The sequence below is a fragment of the Sinocyclocheilus grahami genome, unplaced genomic scaffold, assembly GCF_001515645.1.
Source record: "Sinocyclocheilus grahami isolate Dianchi unplaced genomic scaffold, SAMN03320097.WGS_v1.1 scaffold14.1, whole genome shotgun sequence".
NCBI classification, from domain to species: Eukaryota; Metazoa; Chordata; class Actinopteri; order Cypriniformes; family Cyprinidae; genus Sinocyclocheilus; species Sinocyclocheilus grahami.
The window spans coordinates 78433-99722 of record NW_015505193.1 but is presented as its reverse complement, the minus strand read 5'-3'; the positions used below and the strand labels follow the sequence as shown (position 1 = coordinate 99722).

General features: G+C 36.2%; 2 protein-coding genes across 2 annotated transcripts in view; one reads left to right on the top strand and one right to left on the bottom strand.

Annotated features, from left to right (window-relative positions):
* Positions 1–11477, top strand: part of LOC107599814 (inosine-5'-monophosphate dehydrogenase 1a-like) — an 18904-nt gene extending 7427 nt beyond the window's left edge. Inside the window, exons 4-16 of the mRNA XM_016291507.1 lie at positions 1585–1686; positions 1775–1849; positions 2032–2238; positions 2851–2938; positions 3021–3220; positions 5294–5384; positions 5561–5656; positions 6070–6213; positions 6329–6473; positions 7700–7843; positions 8951–9034; positions 9319–9335; positions 11073–11477. Coding sequence (XP_016146993.1) covers positions 1585–1686; positions 1775–1849; positions 2032–2238; positions 2851–2938; positions 3021–3220; positions 5294–5384; positions 5561–5656; positions 6070–6213; positions 6329–6473; positions 7700–7843; positions 8951–9034; positions 9319–9335; positions 11073–11167 — 1488 coding nt within the window. The 3' untranslated portion in view covers positions 11168–11477. The remainder of the gene's footprint in view (positions 1–1584; positions 1687–1774; positions 1850–2031; positions 2239–2850; positions 2939–3020; positions 3221–5293; positions 5385–5560; positions 5657–6069; positions 6214–6328; positions 6474–7699; positions 7844–8950; positions 9035–9318; positions 9336–11072) is intronic.
* An 888-nt stretch (positions 11478–12365) lies between these two features.
* Positions 12366–20581, bottom strand: LOC107599806 (proline-rich transmembrane protein 4-like). Its single transcript, XM_016291495.1, has 3 exons — positions 19833–20581; positions 17704–17847; positions 12366–15592 (listed from the first exon to the last, which is right to left on the bottom strand). Exons 1-3 carry the CDS (start codon positions 20506–20508, stop codon positions 13680–13682), a joined length of 2733 nt encoding a protein of 910 aa, XP_016146981.1. The 5' UTR covers positions 20509–20581; the 3' UTR covers positions 12366–13679.
* Positions 20582–21290: the final 709 nt, after the last annotated feature.

Sequence of the window (21290 nt, the reverse complement as noted above, 5' to 3'; positions counted from 1 at the left end):
AAAGTTACGCCTTCTTTCTTTGCATGAACATTTGGGCGGCGTTATGCAAATCTTCCCACATCGTGACGTGGACATGTGGGGGCGTGTTTAAACAAGTCGTTTTAGGAGGGCGTGGACGAGTCTTAACTTTTATAAAGAATATAGATTTGAGACTTTAGTCTTTGCAACTTCAGGGATCTTATCTATTCACGAACAGCTTGTAACACTCCAAAGAGAAAGGAAAACTTGAAATCGCATCATATGATCCCTTTAAATTCTGAATGGGTTATAGCCAAAAAAGCGCGCATATTAATCATTAAAAAGCTGTCACTCATCTTAGTTTTTCGCGATCTCACAAAGTTCCGTTATATTCAGTGAAGCTCTACACTACTGCACAACTAAATCTCTTATTTACATCGTGTTTACATTTAGTTTGTTCTAATGAGAGAATTCGCGAGCATGCACAACTCAGAAACACTGAACAAAACTGCTGCTTAATGAGCAGTGAGTGGATTCTAACTTCAACACCTCTGATTGGCCATTACATTCATGAAATTAACAGACATGTCTGTGATTGGCTACAATGCTCAACGCTGCAGAAACTTGTGTTTAATAAAAAAAATACCTGTGTTTATTAAAAAATAAAAACTATAAAAGCTGTGCAAAGAGGTAGGCCTGCAATGTATTTTTTTGTCTGACAAAAAAACATGCGGTTCTTCAGAGCGCATACAATTATTTTATTCTTTTTATTTATATTATATGATTCTGTTTTTCTTTGTTCTCAGAAGCGCTGCAGGTACGTGATAATTTGACTATGTGTGAATTCAGGTTCTGTTGTTGCTCTGTTGTTCTGTATCCTGCTGTTTGCACATGTTAAAATAAATATAATATATATTTTTGTATTTTTAATGGGTCACAGACACTCGTCCATTCTATTATTTATTTAAAACTAGTTTAATATTCTAGTCTTATCAGTTAATGGTTAGGCTAATGTTCAGATAACGAGCAGTGGTTGTCGGTTGGGAAAATTTACTGAAATGAGCATCCCTAATAAAAAATTCAAAGAAAATAATTAGAAATACATTTAAAATAGGATCTTTTGTAACAATATAAATGTCTTTACTGTAACTTTTGATCAATGTAAGGAGTCCTATATAATTATAGTATTTATTATTTTATTTAATTACATTTTCATTTTTAAGGTTAAATTTGTCATCTGATATTTATATTTTATTTTACTTCAGCTTTATTTCAATTAACATTTCTTAATAGTTTCTGTTTTATTTAACAATAAGAATAATTATTTAAACAATAACTAGACTGCTCTGAGTTCCCTGTACTGTAAATGTTTTCTTTAAAGAAATCATTCGCCAAAAATTTCATTTTGTTATTTTCTCACCCTTGTGCTGTTCCAAACCTGTATGATTTTTTTGTTCTCCATGAAACACAAAAGGTCATTTTTACATACATCTAAGTAGCAGACTTACAGTATGTGGCGTTCCTAAATTGACCAATCATAAATTAGCTTTGCTTATTTGAACATGTCTGTTTACATAGACAATTTATCCCTTTGTGATTTTTTGTAACGGTCATGTGTTGTCACAGGATTTGACATCTGCCCTGACCCGGAAGATAACCCTGAAGACGCCACTCATTTCATCTCCCATGGACACAGTCACAGAGTCCTCCATGGCCATCGCTATGGCTGTAAGTAACACTCATAGAAACATTATATATCAGCACTTGTACTAAATCGTAACTGCTTTTCCATTTCATCCATTGATTTGTCCCATAGCTCATGGGTGGAATAGGAATTATTCATCACAACTGCACACCTGAGTTCCAGGCCAATGAGGTCCGGAAAGTCAAGGTCATTCATATGATAGATGAATAAAACAAAAATAAAAGAAATATATAAAACTTGAATTTTGTAAATCTGGTCAATTGAAGATACACATATTATGATAATAGTGTGTTATCTGATTTTGGGGTTTAAGATGTAATGGTAATTATCTGTTATTAAAATGTTTTGTGTGTCTATCATATTGGCAGAAATTTGAGCAGGGCTTCATTACGGACCCTGTAGTGATGAGTCCACGGCACACGGTCGGCGATGTGTTTGAAGCAAAGTTGCGGCACGGTTTCTCCGGCATCCCTGTCACAGAAACCGGCAAGATGGGAAGCAAGCTGGTGGGCATCGTTACGTCACGAGACATCGACTTCCTGTCAGAGAAAGATTACGACAGGCCACTGGAAGAGGTTTGTGATGCCAAACTTCTAAATTCTAAACGAACTCTTTAATAACTTAAAATTTTATTCCAATTTAAGTGACGTTTCACAATCTAAGTATTCATTTAACTTCCATAAAGTGGCATTTTGAGTGAAACTGAATCTTCAGCAGCACAACTGTGTTCAACATTGATAATAATAATAAATTATTCTTGAGCAGCAAATCAGCATATTAGAATGATTTCTGAAGGATCATGTTACACTGAAGACTGGAGTAATGGATGCTGAAAATTCAGCTTTGCATCACAGGAATAAATTAAATTTGATACTTTTTTACATTTCATGTAGTTTTTACTGCAGTTTTGATCAAATAAATGCAACCATGGTGAGCATATGGGGCTTTCAAAAACATTTTGGCCCCAAACATTTAAACAGTAGTGTATAAGAAAATCTAAATTTATTTTGAATATTGTAGAATTTAAAATAACTTTAATCACTGATGAATCATTCACAATAAAACCAGTTACATTTATTAAGAAAATACATTATTCTGAGTTTGTTTTGTCTTTAAACACTCATAATAGTCCTGAATACTACTAATATGCATGAATGATAGTTTCTGAAATATCTCAAATCCTCCAGGCAATGACAAAACGAGAAGATTTAGTGGTTGCTCCAGCAGGTGTAACATTAAAAGAGGCGAATGACATCTTACAGCGCAGTAAAAAAGGTAGGAGCATCAACTTCAGTCTTGTTTATGTTGTGATGTTTAGCACAAGCTTGCTGATTACATTCCTGTTTTTCTCTTTCAGGTAAACTGCCTATAGTGAATGACAGCGATGAGCTTGTAGCTATAATAGCTCGTACCGATTTGAAGAAGAACAGAGACTATCCTCTAGCTTCCAAAGACTCTCGTAAACAGCTGCTGTGTGGCGCTGCCATCGGCACCCGGGAGGACGACAAGTACCGGCTAGACCTGCTCATGCAGGCCGGAGTGGACGTGATAGTTCTGGTGGGTCCTAAGAGGAATAGGGTGACATTTACATTTTAATGATACTCAGCCCTCTTTCTGGAGATCAAGATTTTTGCATCGCTTTTGCTGCCTTTCATAATTTGTTATGCCGTGATGCAAAGGATAGATGTAAACATTCAATGAGAAACATTCACTTTTAAAAGAACGGCTCACCCAAAACTTAAAATATGCTGAAAATTAGTTTGTTTCTTCATCGGAACAGATTTGGAGAAATGTAGCATTACATCACTTGCTCACCAATGGATCCTCTGCAGTGAATGGGTGCCGTCAGAATGAGAGTCCAAACAGCTTTTTGACTTTTTCACTGGAGAAAGCAATATTATTAATAGAGAACTAGCATTCCTTTGAGTCCTAGAAGCTATGGTTTGAAGTTAAAAACGTCTTTAATGATTAATTTGTATATTACAAACATGCAGCTTTTCATTTCACAAGACATTAATTGATGGACTGGAGTCATGTGGATTATTGTGATATTTTTATCAGCTGTTTGGACTCTTATTCTGACGGCACCCATTCACTGCAGAGGATCCATTGGTGAGCAAGTGATGTAATGCTAAATATCTCCAAATCTGTTCTGATGAGGAAACAAACTCATCTACATCTTGGATGGCCTGAGGGTGAGTGCATTTCTAGCAAAACTTCATTTTTGGGTGAGCCATTCCTTTAAGCAAAAAATGCATCCAAAAGAAATCCTTTAGCAACAAACCTGTTTAGCAAGCAGAGACAAATGTGTCAAACATGGTAAATTACCATAATCATACACCTGCAGAGCACATGCGATGGAGACTTTGTTTGCAGTCAAACACCTGCAAAGCTAAAAATAGCGTTTCCATTTTATTTCTTTGTTCCATGTGTCGGGTAGTCAAGAACGCAGAATTAGCATGTTTTCATGCTTGAGATTTTCAGTGGTAAACTGTATTGGGCCAAAGGTAGTTTGAATTACACAAACATGAAAATAAAAGTGAACCTGGGGTACTTTGCGCTCACAATGTATGTTATGAGTAAACCATATTCTGACCAGTGTTCATTTCGTCAATGAAGACGACGACGAAAAATATTAGTTAACAAACATTTTTTCTGTGACTAAGACGAGACGTTGAAGAGCTAAAACTAATATCCGATGATGATAAAAAACTATGATGAAATATAAGTTATCAGTGCTCAAATACACACACAGCAGTCCAAATGTCTATCATGTACAGTATCTCATGTAAATACAGTCAGTTATGGATTAAGTGAATGTAAATAGGTGGATAAAAACTGAACATGTGTCAGTACTACATGCATGCCTTCCGTCTTAAAGGGACAGCATTCCTAATTAAGAACCTATCCGTGTCATTAATGTTAACCAACAAAAGATGTTAAATAAATATGTTAAGTAAACCTACTGTATCTGAAAAATTTGTTTAATTTGTATCTCTTTCGTATTTGTCTTATTCTGCTTCATATATTATATTATATATATTATATGAACAACTATAATTTTTATAAGTTGCTCCCTTTTCACTTACTGTTAAAGGGATAGTTCACCCAAAAATGAAAATTGTCATAATTTATTCAAGTTTTTCCAAATTCAATCCTTGATTAAAAATTTTCATGAGCTTAATTGATTTGGTCTAAAGAGAGAAGAATTAATAACTATTTTCATTTGAAGACTACTGTGACGAGAGGGGCGGGGCTGAGAGCCGTGGGAGTGGATCGAGGCCGGTGGAGTAAATGCTAATGCGCGACACCTGCGCCACTCACCGGTCTCGAGTCCCACGGAGAAGCTCCGGAAGGATAAAAGGAGGAGTGATGACAGTGTTGGAGGAGAGAGGACCAGGCCTGGATTTTATTTTGTGTTTGGTGTGCGGCAGTCGTCCGCGAGGGGCTGCCGCTTTACTTTAATTTTGTGTTTGTTTATTTTATTAAAGTTTTCTTTAAATGTTCGCCAGTTCGAAGAGTTGGTCTCAGACTGCAAAATTGGGGCCAAAATCACAGTATACACACAATGTTGATCCTTTTAGCTCTTAACCCTACATATGTGATGGTTTTTCTGTTATTCTGTCTCAGGACTCTTCTCAGGGGAACTCAGTGTTTCAGATCAGTATGATCAACTACATCAAACAGAAATACCCAGAACTACAAGTGGTGGGAGGAAACGGTGAGGCTTTTTTGCCCTTTGTGCGGTTCTCACTTTTCTGTATAAACTGAGGATAGCTTGAGTAGAGTGATATTAGATTTAGATATTTAAGATGCATAGACCTGCAATCGTAGCTTTCCAAAGTTAAATCAAGTAATAGCATATTCTTTGTGTTTTATTCGTTCTCTTGTATACAGTGGTGACTGCTGCTCAAGCAAAGAATCTTATAGATGCCGGTGTTGATGCTTTACGAGTGGGCATGGGCTGTGGATCCATCTGCATCACACAAGAAGGTATGTGTGCGTTTCTGACTGACTTTGGAAGACAAACTTGCTGTGGAAAGTTCCCAGAAGTTAGCTAAATGTGAAATAACTTTATGAGGAGGACACACTTTAGAGTAAAACTGGTGCCTTTATTACTTCTGATTTTCTTCTGAAAATGGCAAACATTTTATTTTAGGGTTAGGGTTAGGATTTGGGATTAGTCTTTATTTTATTTTATTTTATAAAAATAAGAATTACCCACTTTTATAGCAATGTAAACGTGTATATTTAGACATACTTTAAGGGAATATTCATGTCTAAAAATGGCAAACGTTTTATTTTAGAGTTAGTATTTTGGGTATAACTATTATTTTATTTTTCAGAACGTTAATTAGATTAATTATAGCGATGTAAATATGCGTACGTGTGTGTTTATCATATAGTGATGGCATGTGGGAGACCGCAGGGCACGTCTGTGTATAAGGTGGCTGAATACGCCCGGCGTTTTGGGGTTCCGGTCATTGCAGACGGTGGCATCCAGACGGTTGGGCACGTTGTCAAAGCCCTTGCTCTGGGAGCATCCACAGGTGTGTGTTTTTCCGGGTGATTTGCCTGAACGATCATTGTTATTAATAGCTGGAATTTGTTTGCCTACATGTCCATGTCAGACCGTGCCCTTCCCTTCTGTCTGTTTTGTTTCAGTGATGATGGGGTCATTGTTAGCGGCAACCACAGAAGCGCCCGGTGAGTATTTTTTCTCAGACGGCGTACGACTGAAGAAGTACCGTGGCATGGGCTCTTTGGACGCCATGGAGAAAAGCAACAGCAGTCAGAAACGTTACTTTAGGTAAACAGTCTTAGACTCAGATGTCTGAATGTGTACATGGATAAAGATGACAGTGGGTGTTTCTTTAATTATGAATACTGTTTGTTTTTCGGCTTTGTGCACAGGATCATTTTTTTACATTTTGATATTTTTTCAGTCATGAACATTTTCTCCATAGTGTCATCTTCTCAAATGATGATAACAGCATACTCTGGTGGAAATGAGGGATGGAAATAAACTGTTAACCTTTGTCTTGCTAAGACGAATTTAATTGCTAGCAGTTTAATTATCCTAAATACAAAAAATTACTTAGAACTTTCCTTATTTTCTTCACACATTACATGTCATATTTCATCTCATGTACACTCTTAAAAATAAAGGTGCTTCACGATGCCATAGAATAACCTTTTTGTCTAAATGGTTCCATAAAGAACCTTTAACATCGGAAGAACCTTTCTGTTTGACAAAAGGTTCTTTGTGGTGAAAGAAGGTTCTTCAGATTATAAAAAGGTAAGCAAGAGATGGTTCTTTAAAGAACCTTTGACTGAATGGTTCTTTGTGGAACCAAAAATGGTTCTTCTATGGCATCGCTTGAAGAACCTTTTGAAGCACCTTTATTTTTAAGAGTGTATGCTCTTCACTGACAGTGTCGTTTCCTTGGTAACTTATTTAAAAACGGTTTATGATGGAAATGATACCAAAACTGATGTGTGTGATTTTTGAAAAATTAATTTAATATTTTTTACGCAATAAATATTAGAATAGTTTATAATAGTTTTGACAGTCATCCTGTAGTTTGCAGTGGAAATTCATATTTTAAATTATAAATATTATAAATTGTAAGCTAAATATTATGACTATAATATATATATATATATATATATTATATATATATATATAAACTAAATATTATAGTTGAGCTTTCAGTATATAGTAACAATTCATATTTCATATTTTTATAAGCCAGGGTCCGAAACAATTAAATGCATACATAAATGGCATTTTGAAAGTGAAAATAAATAATAAAAGCATAACATTATTATAACCTTCATATAACAGTGTATTATAACCTTTATATAAAAGTTTTTTTTAAAGTTTAGTGACGTAAACATTTAAAGTAAAAGTCATATGGTGCTTGTAGTTGAAGAAACACCCCAATAAGATATATATGATCTGTTATATTTAACTTTTTTGCATTGTATGCAGGACATAATGGGTTGTGTTGTGTATACGTTTGTGTTTTCCAGTGAAGGTGATAAAGTGAAGGTGGCTCAGGGAGTCTCTGGCTCAGTTCAGGACAAAGGCTCAATACACAAATTCGTTCCATACCTCATCGCTGGAATTCAACATGGCTGTCAGGATATCGGTGGAAAGAGCTTGTCCATTCTGAGGTAAGCGTGTCATTTTCCCTTATAGACATCTGGAAAGCTTGACAAAAGACCTCATGAAATCAAAATAGCAGTTTTGTTTCTTTTAATTCATGTTTATTAGCTTTAAGCCCATCTCTGTGCTGGTATATGCTGTATTTTAGTTCCTTTAGGAATCCACTAGCAGCCGTTTAACTAAAGTCTTTTTAACTAAAACTTTTATCAGATATACACTGCTGGTTAAAAGTTTGGGTTTTTCAACAAGGCTGTATTTATTTGATAAAAGTACAGTGATATTGTGAAATATTTTTACAGTTTAAAATTGTTCTGAAATAGAATGTTTTCTATTTAATATATTTAAAAATGTAATTTATTCCGCAACATTGACAGTAATAAGAGCCATTGTTAATAATTGAGCACCAATAAAATTGAGCTTTGCCATCACAGGAATAAACTACATTTCAAAATATATCGAAACAGAATTATTAATTATTTTTTTTTAAATAAAATTAAATAATTTTTGTATAATTCAATTTATAGATTTTAATTTTATAATATTACTTTATAATATTAATATTAATTTATATAATTCATAGTTTAATTTGATAATATTTCACAATATTAATGTTTTTACTCTTGGTGAGTGTAAGAGACGTCTTGGAATAATAATTAAATTCCAATTAATTATCCAAAAATTTGGCCGGTAGTTTTTTCTTCTGGAAAAAATTAACTAAAAATATTATACACATTTTTCACTAAACCATCTTTTGTACAGTAATTCTCTTTAGAAAAGAGTATCCTCTTTTATTTAAATGATAAATATCACCAACAATCGACTAGCAGCAGTAGCTAGTAGTGAATCATGGTTCACTGTCTTCAGTTGTACTAATGCTTCTACATTATTTTGTTTCAAACATCAGAAATAAATGGAATTTATTCATTCTCAATGTGTCTTCATTGCTTCCATCCATGGAATAAGCTGACAAGTCTGCATTCATCAAGCTGTAATGTAAACCAAAGGCTACTGACTATATAAAATATTAAAACTTCCTAAAAGAAAACATAAACACGAAAAAGAATGGAGTCTGTTTTTACCTACATCTGTGTAAGTCTCGCCTGCGTTACATATAGATCGATGATGTACTCTGGAGAGCTGAAGTTTGAGAAGAGGACCATGTCTGCTCAGGTTGAGGGTGGAGTTCATGGACTGCATTCGTAAGTATCCGCCCACTCATTTAGCCCCACCCACCTGACCTACCATGTGTGTGTTTCTTTCCTCACACCACATACCCTAAAAAAAAAAAAGCTGTGAACACATTTCACGTCATTTAGAATTCTTGTGGTTCACATAAAACTAAAAGTTTAGCAATCCCCTCTCTGTTTTTTTTTTGAAGTTCCTCTCAGAGACCCTTAGTCCATCCCTTCATACATTGTCATGGAAAAGTAGAGTTTACATGTGAAACTGTCTTCTCTTCCTTTCTCTTATGCTGTCATCATAGATATTCTTTTGTGCCATGTAAGTATAATAGCGTCTCATGTCTCTTATAATAGTGTTAAGTTTTGGTGGAGGGAATTGTGTTGTAAACAGCGGTACGATCTGGGCTCTTTAGTGGGCATTGAGACTATTTTAGTTTCCTCTTACTGTCGTATCATGTAGACAAACCTAGTGTCCACTATCCCAGTGTCCTGCTGTGGTTGTGTACTCGTAACACTCTCAGAGGCTTGTCTTTGACAGGGAGATTATCTTGAAAGAAACCCACTCCCACTTTTAAAAGGATAGTTTACCCAAAAATGACAATTCTGTCGTCATTTATCCACCTGAAAATTTCAGAGCCTTTTTTATTTGCATACTTCGCATGCAAATGGTGACTAGAGGCTGTCAGCCTTCAAAAAGGACAGAAAAGACCATGAAAGTACATTAATGTTCAAAAGGTGGGCTCAGTAGGATTTATTTATTTATTTGAAGAAGTCTCTTTTGCTCACTTATGTGAAATGATATTATGTGAAATGATATTAAATATTATTACAATTTAAAATAACAGCTTTCTATTTAAATATATTTTTTAAATGTAATTTATTCCTGTGAAGCAAAATTGAATTTTCAGCAACCATTACTCACATGATCCTTCAGAAATCATTATAATATGCTGATTGGCTGTTTAAGGAAAATTTCTTATTATTAATGCTAAAAAAGGGTTGTGCTGCTTAATATTTTTATGAAAACTTTTTTCAGGATTCTTTGATGATTAGAAAGTTCAAAAGAACTGCTTTTATTTTAAATATAATTTTATAGAATTATATAGAATTATCTTTCATATAAATAAATAAAATATCTCACTGACCCCAAACTTTTGAACTTTTGGTAGTGCATCATAAAAATAATCCATATGACTTGTGCACTATATTTCATGTGATATCTTTGTGTAAAGAACAGAATGGAATTTAAGTCGTTATTCAAATATGACACTAGATTTGACATCTAAGGCCATTATTTCTCATGCGTCTCATAACCAATGACAATAAGCAAGTTCAATATTTGGAAGCAAAAATTATATTTAAGACTGAATAATGTCTTCAATTTTAGTCTGTTCCTTGCTGAAGGGCACTTTTATGATACTTCCATGCTGCTTTTTATATTCATTTTTGGGCGAACTGTTCTTCTAATGGAGTGATTTCATTGAGTTGATTTGACATGTTTGTAAAAAAAACATTTTTCATTTGGACTAATCAATGTGTGGATTTATTAAGGTTGTGTTGCTTTTCTGTTCTCGACAGTTACGAGAAGAGGTTATATTGAACAGGGCAGCAGGGGGCACACAAGAGCCGGACCCAATGTCCCGTCACCAGCCGTCACTTTTGGTAGTGCATCATAAAAATAATCCATATGACTTGTGCACTATATTTCATGTGATATCTTTGTGTAAAGAACAGAATGGAATTTAAGTCGTTATTCAAATATGACACTAGATTTGACATCTAAGGCCATTATTTCTCATGCGTCTCATAACCAATGACAATAAGCAAGTTCAATATTTGGAAGCAAAAATTATATTTAAGACTGAATAATGTCTTCAATTTTAGTCTGTTCCTTGCTGAAGGGCACTTTTATGATACTTCCATGCTGCTTTTTATATTCATTTTTGGGCGAACTGTTCTTCTAATGGAGTGATTTCATTGAGTTGATTTGACATGTTTGTAAAAAAAATCAATGTGTGGATTTATTAAGGTTGTGTTGCTTTTCTGTTCTCGACAGTTACGAGAAGAGGTTATATTGAACAGGGCAGCAGGGGGCACACAAGAGCCGGACCCAATGTCCCGTCACCAGCCGTCACCAAACACAGCAGCTAAAAGTGATTTCTGCTATCCTCAACCCCTTGATCCTTTTTCATGGGGTGTATTTCAGAGAGCAAGGTTAACTTACCGTCACATATACTCTGAACTCTCGGTTGATTAACCCAAACCTTGCTTACTTAAGTATATTCACGGTTAACACACAAGACTTTCTCAACAGATCGACGAGTCACCATGGAAACCGACGCAATGAAAAAGCGCACCATAGAGCTGCTTCTTCATTTGATCAGTGGTCATTTACATATTTGATGGGCGTGCAATCATTAAAAATAAAGTGTTTAATCTTTTAATCACTGAGAATAAGAATTAAATTGTTTGTGGGATGCTAATTATATAATAAGAAATATCACATATGTATTTTTATTATAGAAATACACATTAAATATAGATTAAACATTAAAAATGAAAAAAATTGTAATAAAAGCCAGCAACAGTACTGAATGTTCTGTGGACTTTATTGTTTTGATTTTTTATTTTGTTTGGGCTTCCCTGTAAGAAATTAGACTAGGTAGTAGAGAGATTATTTTCAAAATCCTATGAATGTACTGCATCATCTGAAATATGAGGATGCTACGTGTGTGTGTATATAAGAGAGAGTGTGTCTATGAACATTTCTGATATGTGGGGTATGTCTTGCTGGTTCATTCTAATTCGCATTGTCTGTTATTTTAATAGCAATAATACTTTTTTTGTGACCATTGTGGTATATGAGGAAACACATTTGCCATTAGAGTGTTACCAGTTAAATTTTAATGTGATCTAAAAAATGCATTTGCTTTTTTCCAATAGGGCAAGTTTGCAGACTGCTTGTGTCACAATGCTTTTCAGATTACCCAGAGACAACTAGAATGATGTTATTTTATGGACCAGATTGAGTATCAGCCTTAAAGTCAGGTATTACTCTCCTTACACTAGCCAATAATGTACACAGACATGCTCATTTCTTTAGTTTATTTAACAGTTTCACACACTTAACTTAGAAGCATTTATGTATATATCAAACATTCTACAGGATAAAAAAGGTCAGAATTGAAGGACAGTCAAAAGCATTTGCTGTAAAAGTGACACTTTCAACTTGGGCACCATTTGGTAGTTTGCAAAGACTGTTGTGTTGTCATTCTGAATATAATACAGTTTATAGAATAAAGAAAGAGTTTTATAGACAGTGTTTCTTAATTTTTTCCTGTAGTATCAGTTTCTGTCTACTCTATACTTTGCTTAAATCTTTTAAATGTTAATGTATCTCTTTCTAAACACAGTAGCATAATGAGCAATGCAATTCAGAGGTTTACATTGTCATGTAAAAGCATAGACGTATAGGACCATTTACTAGTCATAGAGAGGAAATGCACATCTCAAACATTTGAAGAAAAAAAAAAAGAGAAGCCAAGAGTGAGACAATCTTAAAGTTTTTGCGATGAGCTCCTGCTGTCAGTCACACAGACATGCACTAATAAAGATGACAAATGCACAAGCTGTCATGTTATTACATCTTCATGGCCAACAGAGGGCAGTATTTGTGTAGCAGAATGGCTGTGAGGGATTATGGGTACATGATAAAATAGATTTTAATGAAGCACTAAACGTAATTTAAAAAACAGTTAAAAATGTACTTAAATGCCAAGTGTTCTATTCATACAACAGCTCATTAGCATGGTTTGCATGGTTATCTTCATGCAGCCTTTTGCTATATACATCCTTTCCCATAAGTATAAACATCTAGGTCTCATTCCAGAACAAAATGTTAAGTGACAGGGCTGCCACAAATAAGTGGATTAACACCAATGATAGTGCTGAAATAAAATGCTAATGGTTTCTAGAGAATATGTCTCTATACAGTTGTAATGTTGTCAATGAGGGTTTAGGTGATCTGTGCTGTAGGAGCAAAACCAAAAATACATCTCATCATAAAACATGTTCATAAGTGCTAGCTTTATTGCTAAAAGGTACACAAGCCTCATGTACATTAGATTATTTTTTTAAGTATTTTGATCAAACCAAGCATGTTCAACAAGATTTGTCAAATATGAGAAGTGGATTTCAGAGAATTTCTCACCATTGATAGAGAACATCAGTCACTTAAAGGCTGCAAGTTGCCGTTTTGTCCATGTCATGTCTGCTTCTAAAATAAAAAAATTCTTTCCATTCAAGCAGAGTGCATCAACAGCAAATTCCTCTCCACATTTATATCAAGAGAAGTTCTGTAAATTGGAGTTGTTAGGGTTGAAATTACTTAAAGGTGTTCGGTTAAAGTGTCCACTCCTGCTTCTGGAGGGTCACCCTTCCAGCAGAGTTTAGGTCTAGCCTAAATTAAACACACCTGAAACAAGCAGGTATGTTTAAACTAAACTATGCAGGAAGGTGGACCTCCAAGAGCACACCTCGACACCCCTGTGTTAAACTGAAAAATGTTAATTCTGCAGGTAAGTACAGCACATCCTCTAAAGCACAATCTGTAGCATCTGCTAAATGAATAAATGTAAATGTTGTTGAATAAAGATTTCTCCCCCTATAGGTCGATCGTATCACTACTGATACTGATTGCATCTATTTGCCTGCAGACGTTGATGAATTCAGCCTGAACGGCAAGCTCATCAACATGAGAATTTGTCTCTACATCCACGCTCTCTCTGGTGGACGTAGAGCCCAAGGCCGTGTACCGTCTGTGGAGTTGCTGCCCGGACTGAGAGCCCCTATGTAGGCTGCTCTGGGACTGTTGTGTTGAGTTTAACCCACTGCAATTGACCGAGACGTGAGCTGGTCTCCCAGATAGAGTGCTCCATTGCCTAGGTCGGCTGGGGACTGTAGCGGGGTCCACATCCCCACAGGAGGCAGTGCGGTATAGGCTGGGTTCGGTGGAGTTTCCCCGACAGGGTTGTCCATCCGGGGGTCCGCGTGTGCTGAGAGAGAGCCTGGAAGATCCGAACAGGCTATGCTGGAACAGAGCCTCACTGTTCAAGGCCTCGTCAATGCTTCGTCGCAAGTCGATTGGCGAAGGGGGCCGCAGATCTGCCGTGGAGTCGGCGTCAAAGCTTGCAAAGGATGATGCATGGGATACTTTGCTCTTCTTTGTGGTTTGGGAGAGCTGTGTGCAAGACTCGTGCTGAGGGCTGGCTGGATAGTGGAGGTCCAAACCGTCTGATTCGCTGTGCGGAAGTTCCACCAAGGTGTAGAGCGGCACGCTTTCGCTTTCCCGCCGTACTATTCCCTCACACAACCCCAGCTTCTCGACGGGCCGTAGTGACCAGCCACACCGACTCGAGAGGATGGTGGGTTTGGCCAACATGGCGCCTTCTGTGGGTGTCTTTTTGAAGAGCCAGCTGCAGCCTCCTGGTTTGGAAAGGGGCACTCCGCAACAGAGAAGGGGGTGAGTGATTACAAGAGCGAGTGTGAGACATACTCCTGTTTCACACACTCTGCAGCTGAGCTGAAAGCCCCACCAGGGCCAGGGCATCAGTCCAACCATGACTCCACCGGTCAGCCCTTCAGCATGGAGCATGGCGTAAAGTCGTAGACTGCCACATGCTAGCAGAAACAGGGCAGAGAATACCCCTGTCCTGGCTGCCCTTTCCCACATCCGAGCCTCTGTGAATGGACACCTGCTAGCATGGCATGATGGCCGCTCAGGAGAGCTATCGTTTAGCCGGTAAATGTGCTTGGCATCGGCACGGGCACAGCAGTAAAGAAGCAGGTACGTGAATGACAAGAGAGAGGACATCAACACAAAGGCTGCTGGCGGTAATAGAGGCACAATTTTCAGGGTGGGAAAGAGTTGCAGTATTGCCATGGAAGCCATCACTATGGCTATGTGCAGCAGCACTAGGGCGGCCAACAGGCAGGTACTGCGCTGCAGGGTATTCTGGGAAAGTAGCTGGGTACAAGAGCGAGCAGTTAGCAGTAGAAGCAGAAGGCCAAATGATGCAGTAATACAGGGATAGGCAGCTTCGTGAATCAGTCGTGCCCAGACTATGGGTAGGCGCTCTTTTTGGCCGTATGGATCATAGAGGAGCCATAGAGCTCTGCTGGAACCTGTTAGTAGTTGGAGAAGGTGGAGGAGGCTGAAGTGGGCACAGCCAGAGGGCCAGCGCAATGGCAAACACATCAGGCTGAGCACAGACAGCACAGCCACGAGCGAGAACACACAGCTGAGCCCGTATACCTGCAACTCCCATGCCAGGCCCCATGTTGCCATAGCAGCATTCCAGTCAGCCAGTAAAGGGACCAATAGAGGCGGGGTCTGGGCTTCAGGGGGTGGGGTTATTACACCAGGGGGTGTGGTTTCATACACAGGAGGTGGAGTGGACAGGGTGTTGTTAGTTGAAGCGTGATTCCACGAGGAGTCAGGCGACTGACAGATCCCAGTGCCAACCAGGCTGCAGTCATGAAGTGTGGAAGATTTGCGTCTGTCATCACCTGGAGATGCTGAAATGCAATATATAGCTTGGTTTAAGATGCATTTAGTTTTACATACACACTCAGAAAAAGGCACAAAAGCTGTCACTGGGGCACGGTACACTTAGGTACACCTTTGTACCTAAAGGCTGCATATTGGTACCTTAAAAAGGTACATATTAGTACCTACAAGGTATATATAAGTACTTATAAAATATAACGTTAATTTAATTTAATAAATTAATTCACACAAACATTAAACAATGTTTTATAGATGAACAATGGAACACTTACTGTTGGAACGTCCTGTATTTTAAAATTAAAGTTTTTAACATTGATCATACCAGTGACAAGAAACCACAGCACAAACATTCTTTTTCGATTATTTATGTTATTAATTACTTATTTAATTAAGATTTTTGGCACACTTCTTAGACTTTGCATTAAAACCCCAGAAAAACAATAGGCTAAATAAATACATTTTCCTTTTTTTTTTGTTTTTTTACAAAATTGCTTTAATGAACAAAACAATACTGAGTGAACCATTTCATATTATTTACTCATATATATATATATTTTTTAACTGTTTGTTATAGAATGCTGTTTTTAAAGTGGAGCAAGATATTGTAATGCAGCCTCAAATTAGATTTAGTCTGTTTATGCACCATGAGGTTATATTCACAAAACACAAAGCTAATATTCTCCACAAGCCTGCTTAGGTTTTTTTTTTCCTTCCTATAATGAAGTTACACATGATACAGCACAAGAGGTATTTAAACCGCAGAGAAAACACACAACAAACCACACATTGATGTTTCACAGAGAATCCTGTATCTAGAAGTATACAAATGATCTAAAACAAGAGGTAAGTAGATAACTGTACGTTGCTCCAGTATGAAAGCCAGGGTCATGAATCTCAGGAGTAATATAAGAAGATACACCATCAATCGTAAATATATATAAAACAATGACTGTGTTATTAGCTATGTGAAACTAGGCTGTTGTAAATGGGTCGCACACTTCATCTCTGACACACATTCACATACGGCACAGATAAGAGGGCATTGATCCTGTTGCCGTTCCCATGAGTGTAACTATTTAAAAACTAGTAACTGACACACTTTCATGACATTACATCACTTAAATACCTGTGCGTGGAAGTGAGAAGGAGAATCTGAATACCAATACTCTGCACTAATTGTGGATCAAAAGGCACTTCATTGCTTATTGAAGGACTGATTGATTAATATAGATTATTAGTAAGTGTTTCTGCATGAGTAATGATCCAGACACTGGGACTGAATCTCTGAACCAGCATTAGCCTTTAGCATGTGTTAATTAAGGTCAGAGAATCTAGCTCGAGTTTTCCCTCTACAGATTGAATGATTGACCTTTGTTCACAGGAAGAGATTTCAGTACCACCACCCTTAAAATCTCTTTGGTTGACCAAAAACGACAAAAGAGAAAACAAAACAAAAAGTGTTAATGAAGAGTTGCAATATATAATAAACCCTTAATCTTCCTAGCTCGCCAGTTTCTGCTACAGTTTTATCTTATTTCTAAGAAAAAAAAGTCTTAGCTTTTGTATTGTCAATTTTCTCATGAAATTTTCTTTTAGTAATATAAACAAACGATAATTTAAGGCTATATATATATATATATATATAATTTTTTTTTATTTTTTTTATTTATACTTTTCAGCACCCACTACTCCAGTCTTAGTTGCTTAAAAAAAATATTTTAAAATATATGTAAACCAGTTTTTTTTTTGTTAATTTTATTACTCCTTTTAATGTATTTTGGTCAAATAAATGTAGCCTTAGTGAGCTCAAGAGATATTTTGATTCACTAAAAAGAATTGGCTCATAATCGTAATTTGCATGTGAATCAGATTACACGTACCATATTGTATGTTTGTTTTTACGTGAGGCTAAAATGATAAAACAGGTTACATATGCAAGACCCTGAGCTCAGTTATTTCAAACCTTCATTTTTTTTAAATACATTTTTCTTGTAATCTCTCAGATGCATGTACATTTAGAAGCATTGTGAAGGACTGGAAAGCTCTTGCACTCTGATCACCAACAGAAAAAGATCATGTGTTAGAATAGAGGTCATTCTGACAATGAATGCTTCAGTACCTGCTTCAGGATAGGTTTCAGTGACCTTGATCACAGTGGCGGTCGATTGGCCATTTTCTTCATTTTTCACTTGGTCAACATCCTCACGCTTCTCTCTTTCAGGGTCAGGACTTGTCATATTGAGAGTAGGCTCCGTCAGACTATCTGAGAAAGAGAAAATAGGATTATAAACCTGTTCTCAAACAAGTGGAACGGATAGCTGATGCTAGCTCAAAAAGAAACTACATCATTTGAATTAAACCTGCTTTTGTTCTTGTTTTTTTTTTACCCATAATCCTCAGCCAAACTTTAATTCCAAAAGATTCATACAAAAGAAGCTGTAAATTGTATTTAGTTTCACAACGAGTCGCTAGGGGGCTTGTATCCCACTCACATCTGCAGTGATGAATGGCTTGTTCACTGCTGGAATACTGATGTTTTCACTGCAGCTTGAGGAACAGTAGGCAGAGCTAGTCTTACTGACACAGGCATTAAGAGGAAGCTAATGCCAAAACAGGATTACCAAAGAGATGCAGTAGAAGTACATACCGACATCCCTTTATTACAAAATTTTGATTTGCACATTTACATATTTTATTCAGTCTAAAATGTCATCATCAGTGTGTCAATGTTGTTTTCCAGCAGTGAGGTTGCCCCATTAATCATATTGTACCTGTGTATTTGAAAGAGTGAATGAGTATTAAAAGTGATACAGTAAAAAAGTTTCATGATTCATGAATAAATGACTCTTATGAGACAAATATTTTTAGCGAATCAAAAACATACAGTGCAACCAGAGTAGTCCGATTCATGAACAAATTACTCTTCTGAGCCAATTATTTTTAGTGAATTATAAGCATACAGAGAAACATTAGAAGTCTGATTCATGAACAAATTGCTCTTATGAACCAATTATTTTTAGTGAATTATAAGCATACAGAGAAACATTAGAAGTCTGATTCATGAACAAATTGCTCTTATGAACCAATTATTTTTAGTGAATCAAAAACATACATTGCAGCCAGAATAATCAGATTCACAAACAAACAAACAACTCTTTTGCGCTGATTCTTTTTAGTGAATTAAAAACATACATTGCCACCAGAGTAGTCCGATTCATTAACAAATTACTCTTATCAGCCAAATATTTTTAGTGAATCAAAAACATCCAGTGCAACCAGAATAATCGGATTCACAAACAACTCTTTTGAGCTGATTCTTTTTAGTGAATCGAAAACATACATTGCCAGCAGAGTAGTCCGATTCATTAACAAATGACTCTTATGAACCAATTATTTTTAGTGAATTATAAGCATACAGAGAAACATTAGCAGTCTGATTCATGAACAAATTGCTCTTATGAACCAATTATTTTTAGTGAATCAAAACATATAGTGCCACCAGAGTAGTATGATTCATGAACAAAAGACTCTTATGAGCCAAATATTTTAAGTGAATCAAAAACCTACAGTGCAACCAGAATAATCAGATTCACAAACAACTCTTTTGAGCTGATTCTTTTTAGTGAATCAAAACATATAGCGCCACCAGAGTACTCCGATTCATGAACAAATTACTCTTATGAGACAATTATTTTTAGTGAATTATAAGCATACAGAGAAACATTAGCAGTCTGATTTATGAACAAATTGCTCTTATGAACCAATTATTTTTAGTGAATCAAAACATATAGTGCCACCAGAGTAAATTACTCTTATTATCCAGTTGTTTTTTGTGATTTGTGAATCACAACATACAGTGTGAGAAATATAGTGTAATTCCCAAATAAATGAATCATATGAGCCGGTTCTTTTAACAGTTTAATAAGACAAGTTACTGGTTTGAATTAGTCTCACAAATCCTTCACTGAACAGAATCCATCAGAACGGTTATAACAACTGACTCACTATGATTATTGTGATAAGCCTATTATTATGACTATTTTCAGTGGTGTCTGTATCAAAATGATATATCAGCACCAGACCAACATGAACCATCATGATCCAACATGGAAATACATTTGGTCTACGCTGGCCTTTTTAACAACCAAAAAACTTAGCATGCCTTTTATGCAGGTACACATTTACACGCTATATGAGGTTCTGTCATGACATGCAAAGTTGGCTCTGGTGTATCATTAATTTGATTACCTGTAGGAGCATCTGTCAAATCCTTTGTTTCCTCAGATGGCCGCAGATAGTTTGTCAGCCCTCTTGGCAAAGTGGTACCATCTAAGGTTCCTCTGGCATATGGTGTCTGCGTAGCACCAGAGGACTTCCACAGTATCTGGTAGGTGTTAAATCTGGTTTCAGTAGGAGACTGAGGTGTATATGTCTCTGTATTCCAAGCAATAGGTGTCTTGGACTCAGTACTCCAGGCCTGAGAAGGAAAAGGCTGTAGTGTTGCCAATGAAGATGATTTAAAAGATTTTTCCATATTGACTTGCTTACTAAAAGTTGACCAATCAGATGCCTCTTCATCATTCTGGATGTCTGAAAGAGGTTCAGTGTTAGTGGAAGTCAAAGTTTTGATCCATGGTGTTCTTGAGGCTAGAAGTCTTGACAAACCATGATCCTTCATTGTGACATAGGGGTTTAGATCAACTGAAAGGTCCACCTCAAGGTCTCGCCTAATCTCCTCTGAATGTAATACATCGGTTGGAGTAGTCATGTCCATTTTTGTTGATTGGGGCATCCATTGTGCTGGCTCAGTGTCTGTGCTAGACCAAAAGCGGGCTCTTTCATTTCTATTCAAAGATGCAGCAGACAGACTGCCACACAGTGAGAAACTGAAGACCAGCAGTAGAGCTTCACTGTGAGGGGTCATGCTGACACTCCTCTGAAGATGTTATTCCTTACAATATCACCAAGCTGTCTCCTTTTGACTCTCACATTCTGCACTGGTTCTGGGAGAAGAAGAAAAAAACACGAGATGAGAACAACTAGATTCAACCATAAACTGATTTCAAATAGGCATGCACCAACATTAAAATCCCCCCAAAACAATAATCCAATTATTTCCATGTTAAATAGCAATATTAGAAATATACTTATTCAATCTGCTAATCAGTCAATCAATCTACACTTTTTTTTTGCTAAATACAATATTTATAAATTATTATAAGTCTATCCTTCTTTGCAAAACAATAAAATAAATAAAATTGTTGAAATTAGTATAAAATTATACTTTATTCAAAAATACATTAATATTTATTATAAATCTATACTTTGCTAAATAAAATAAGATCAAATCTAATCAAAATAATAAATTAGTAAAATAAAATTTGCTAAATAATAAAATACAATATAACATAAAAGGGTTAAATGTTTACAATACTCATTTGCTATCACTTTAAGTTAGTGTTGGTGTTATGATAATATTTAAATATTAACATAGGCAGTTTAAATATCCAGTACTGGCCCGATAAATATCCACATTTTCCAACAAAAATCCAATAATACTGAAATTAGGGATGCACAATAGTTATCAGCCAATGTATGTTATTTTATTTCATGTATCATATCGGATAACTGATGTATATTTATCTCTAATGTCAAATCTTTGGAATTGGACATATTTGGTTCCCCAACAGTGGCACTGCACTAAAG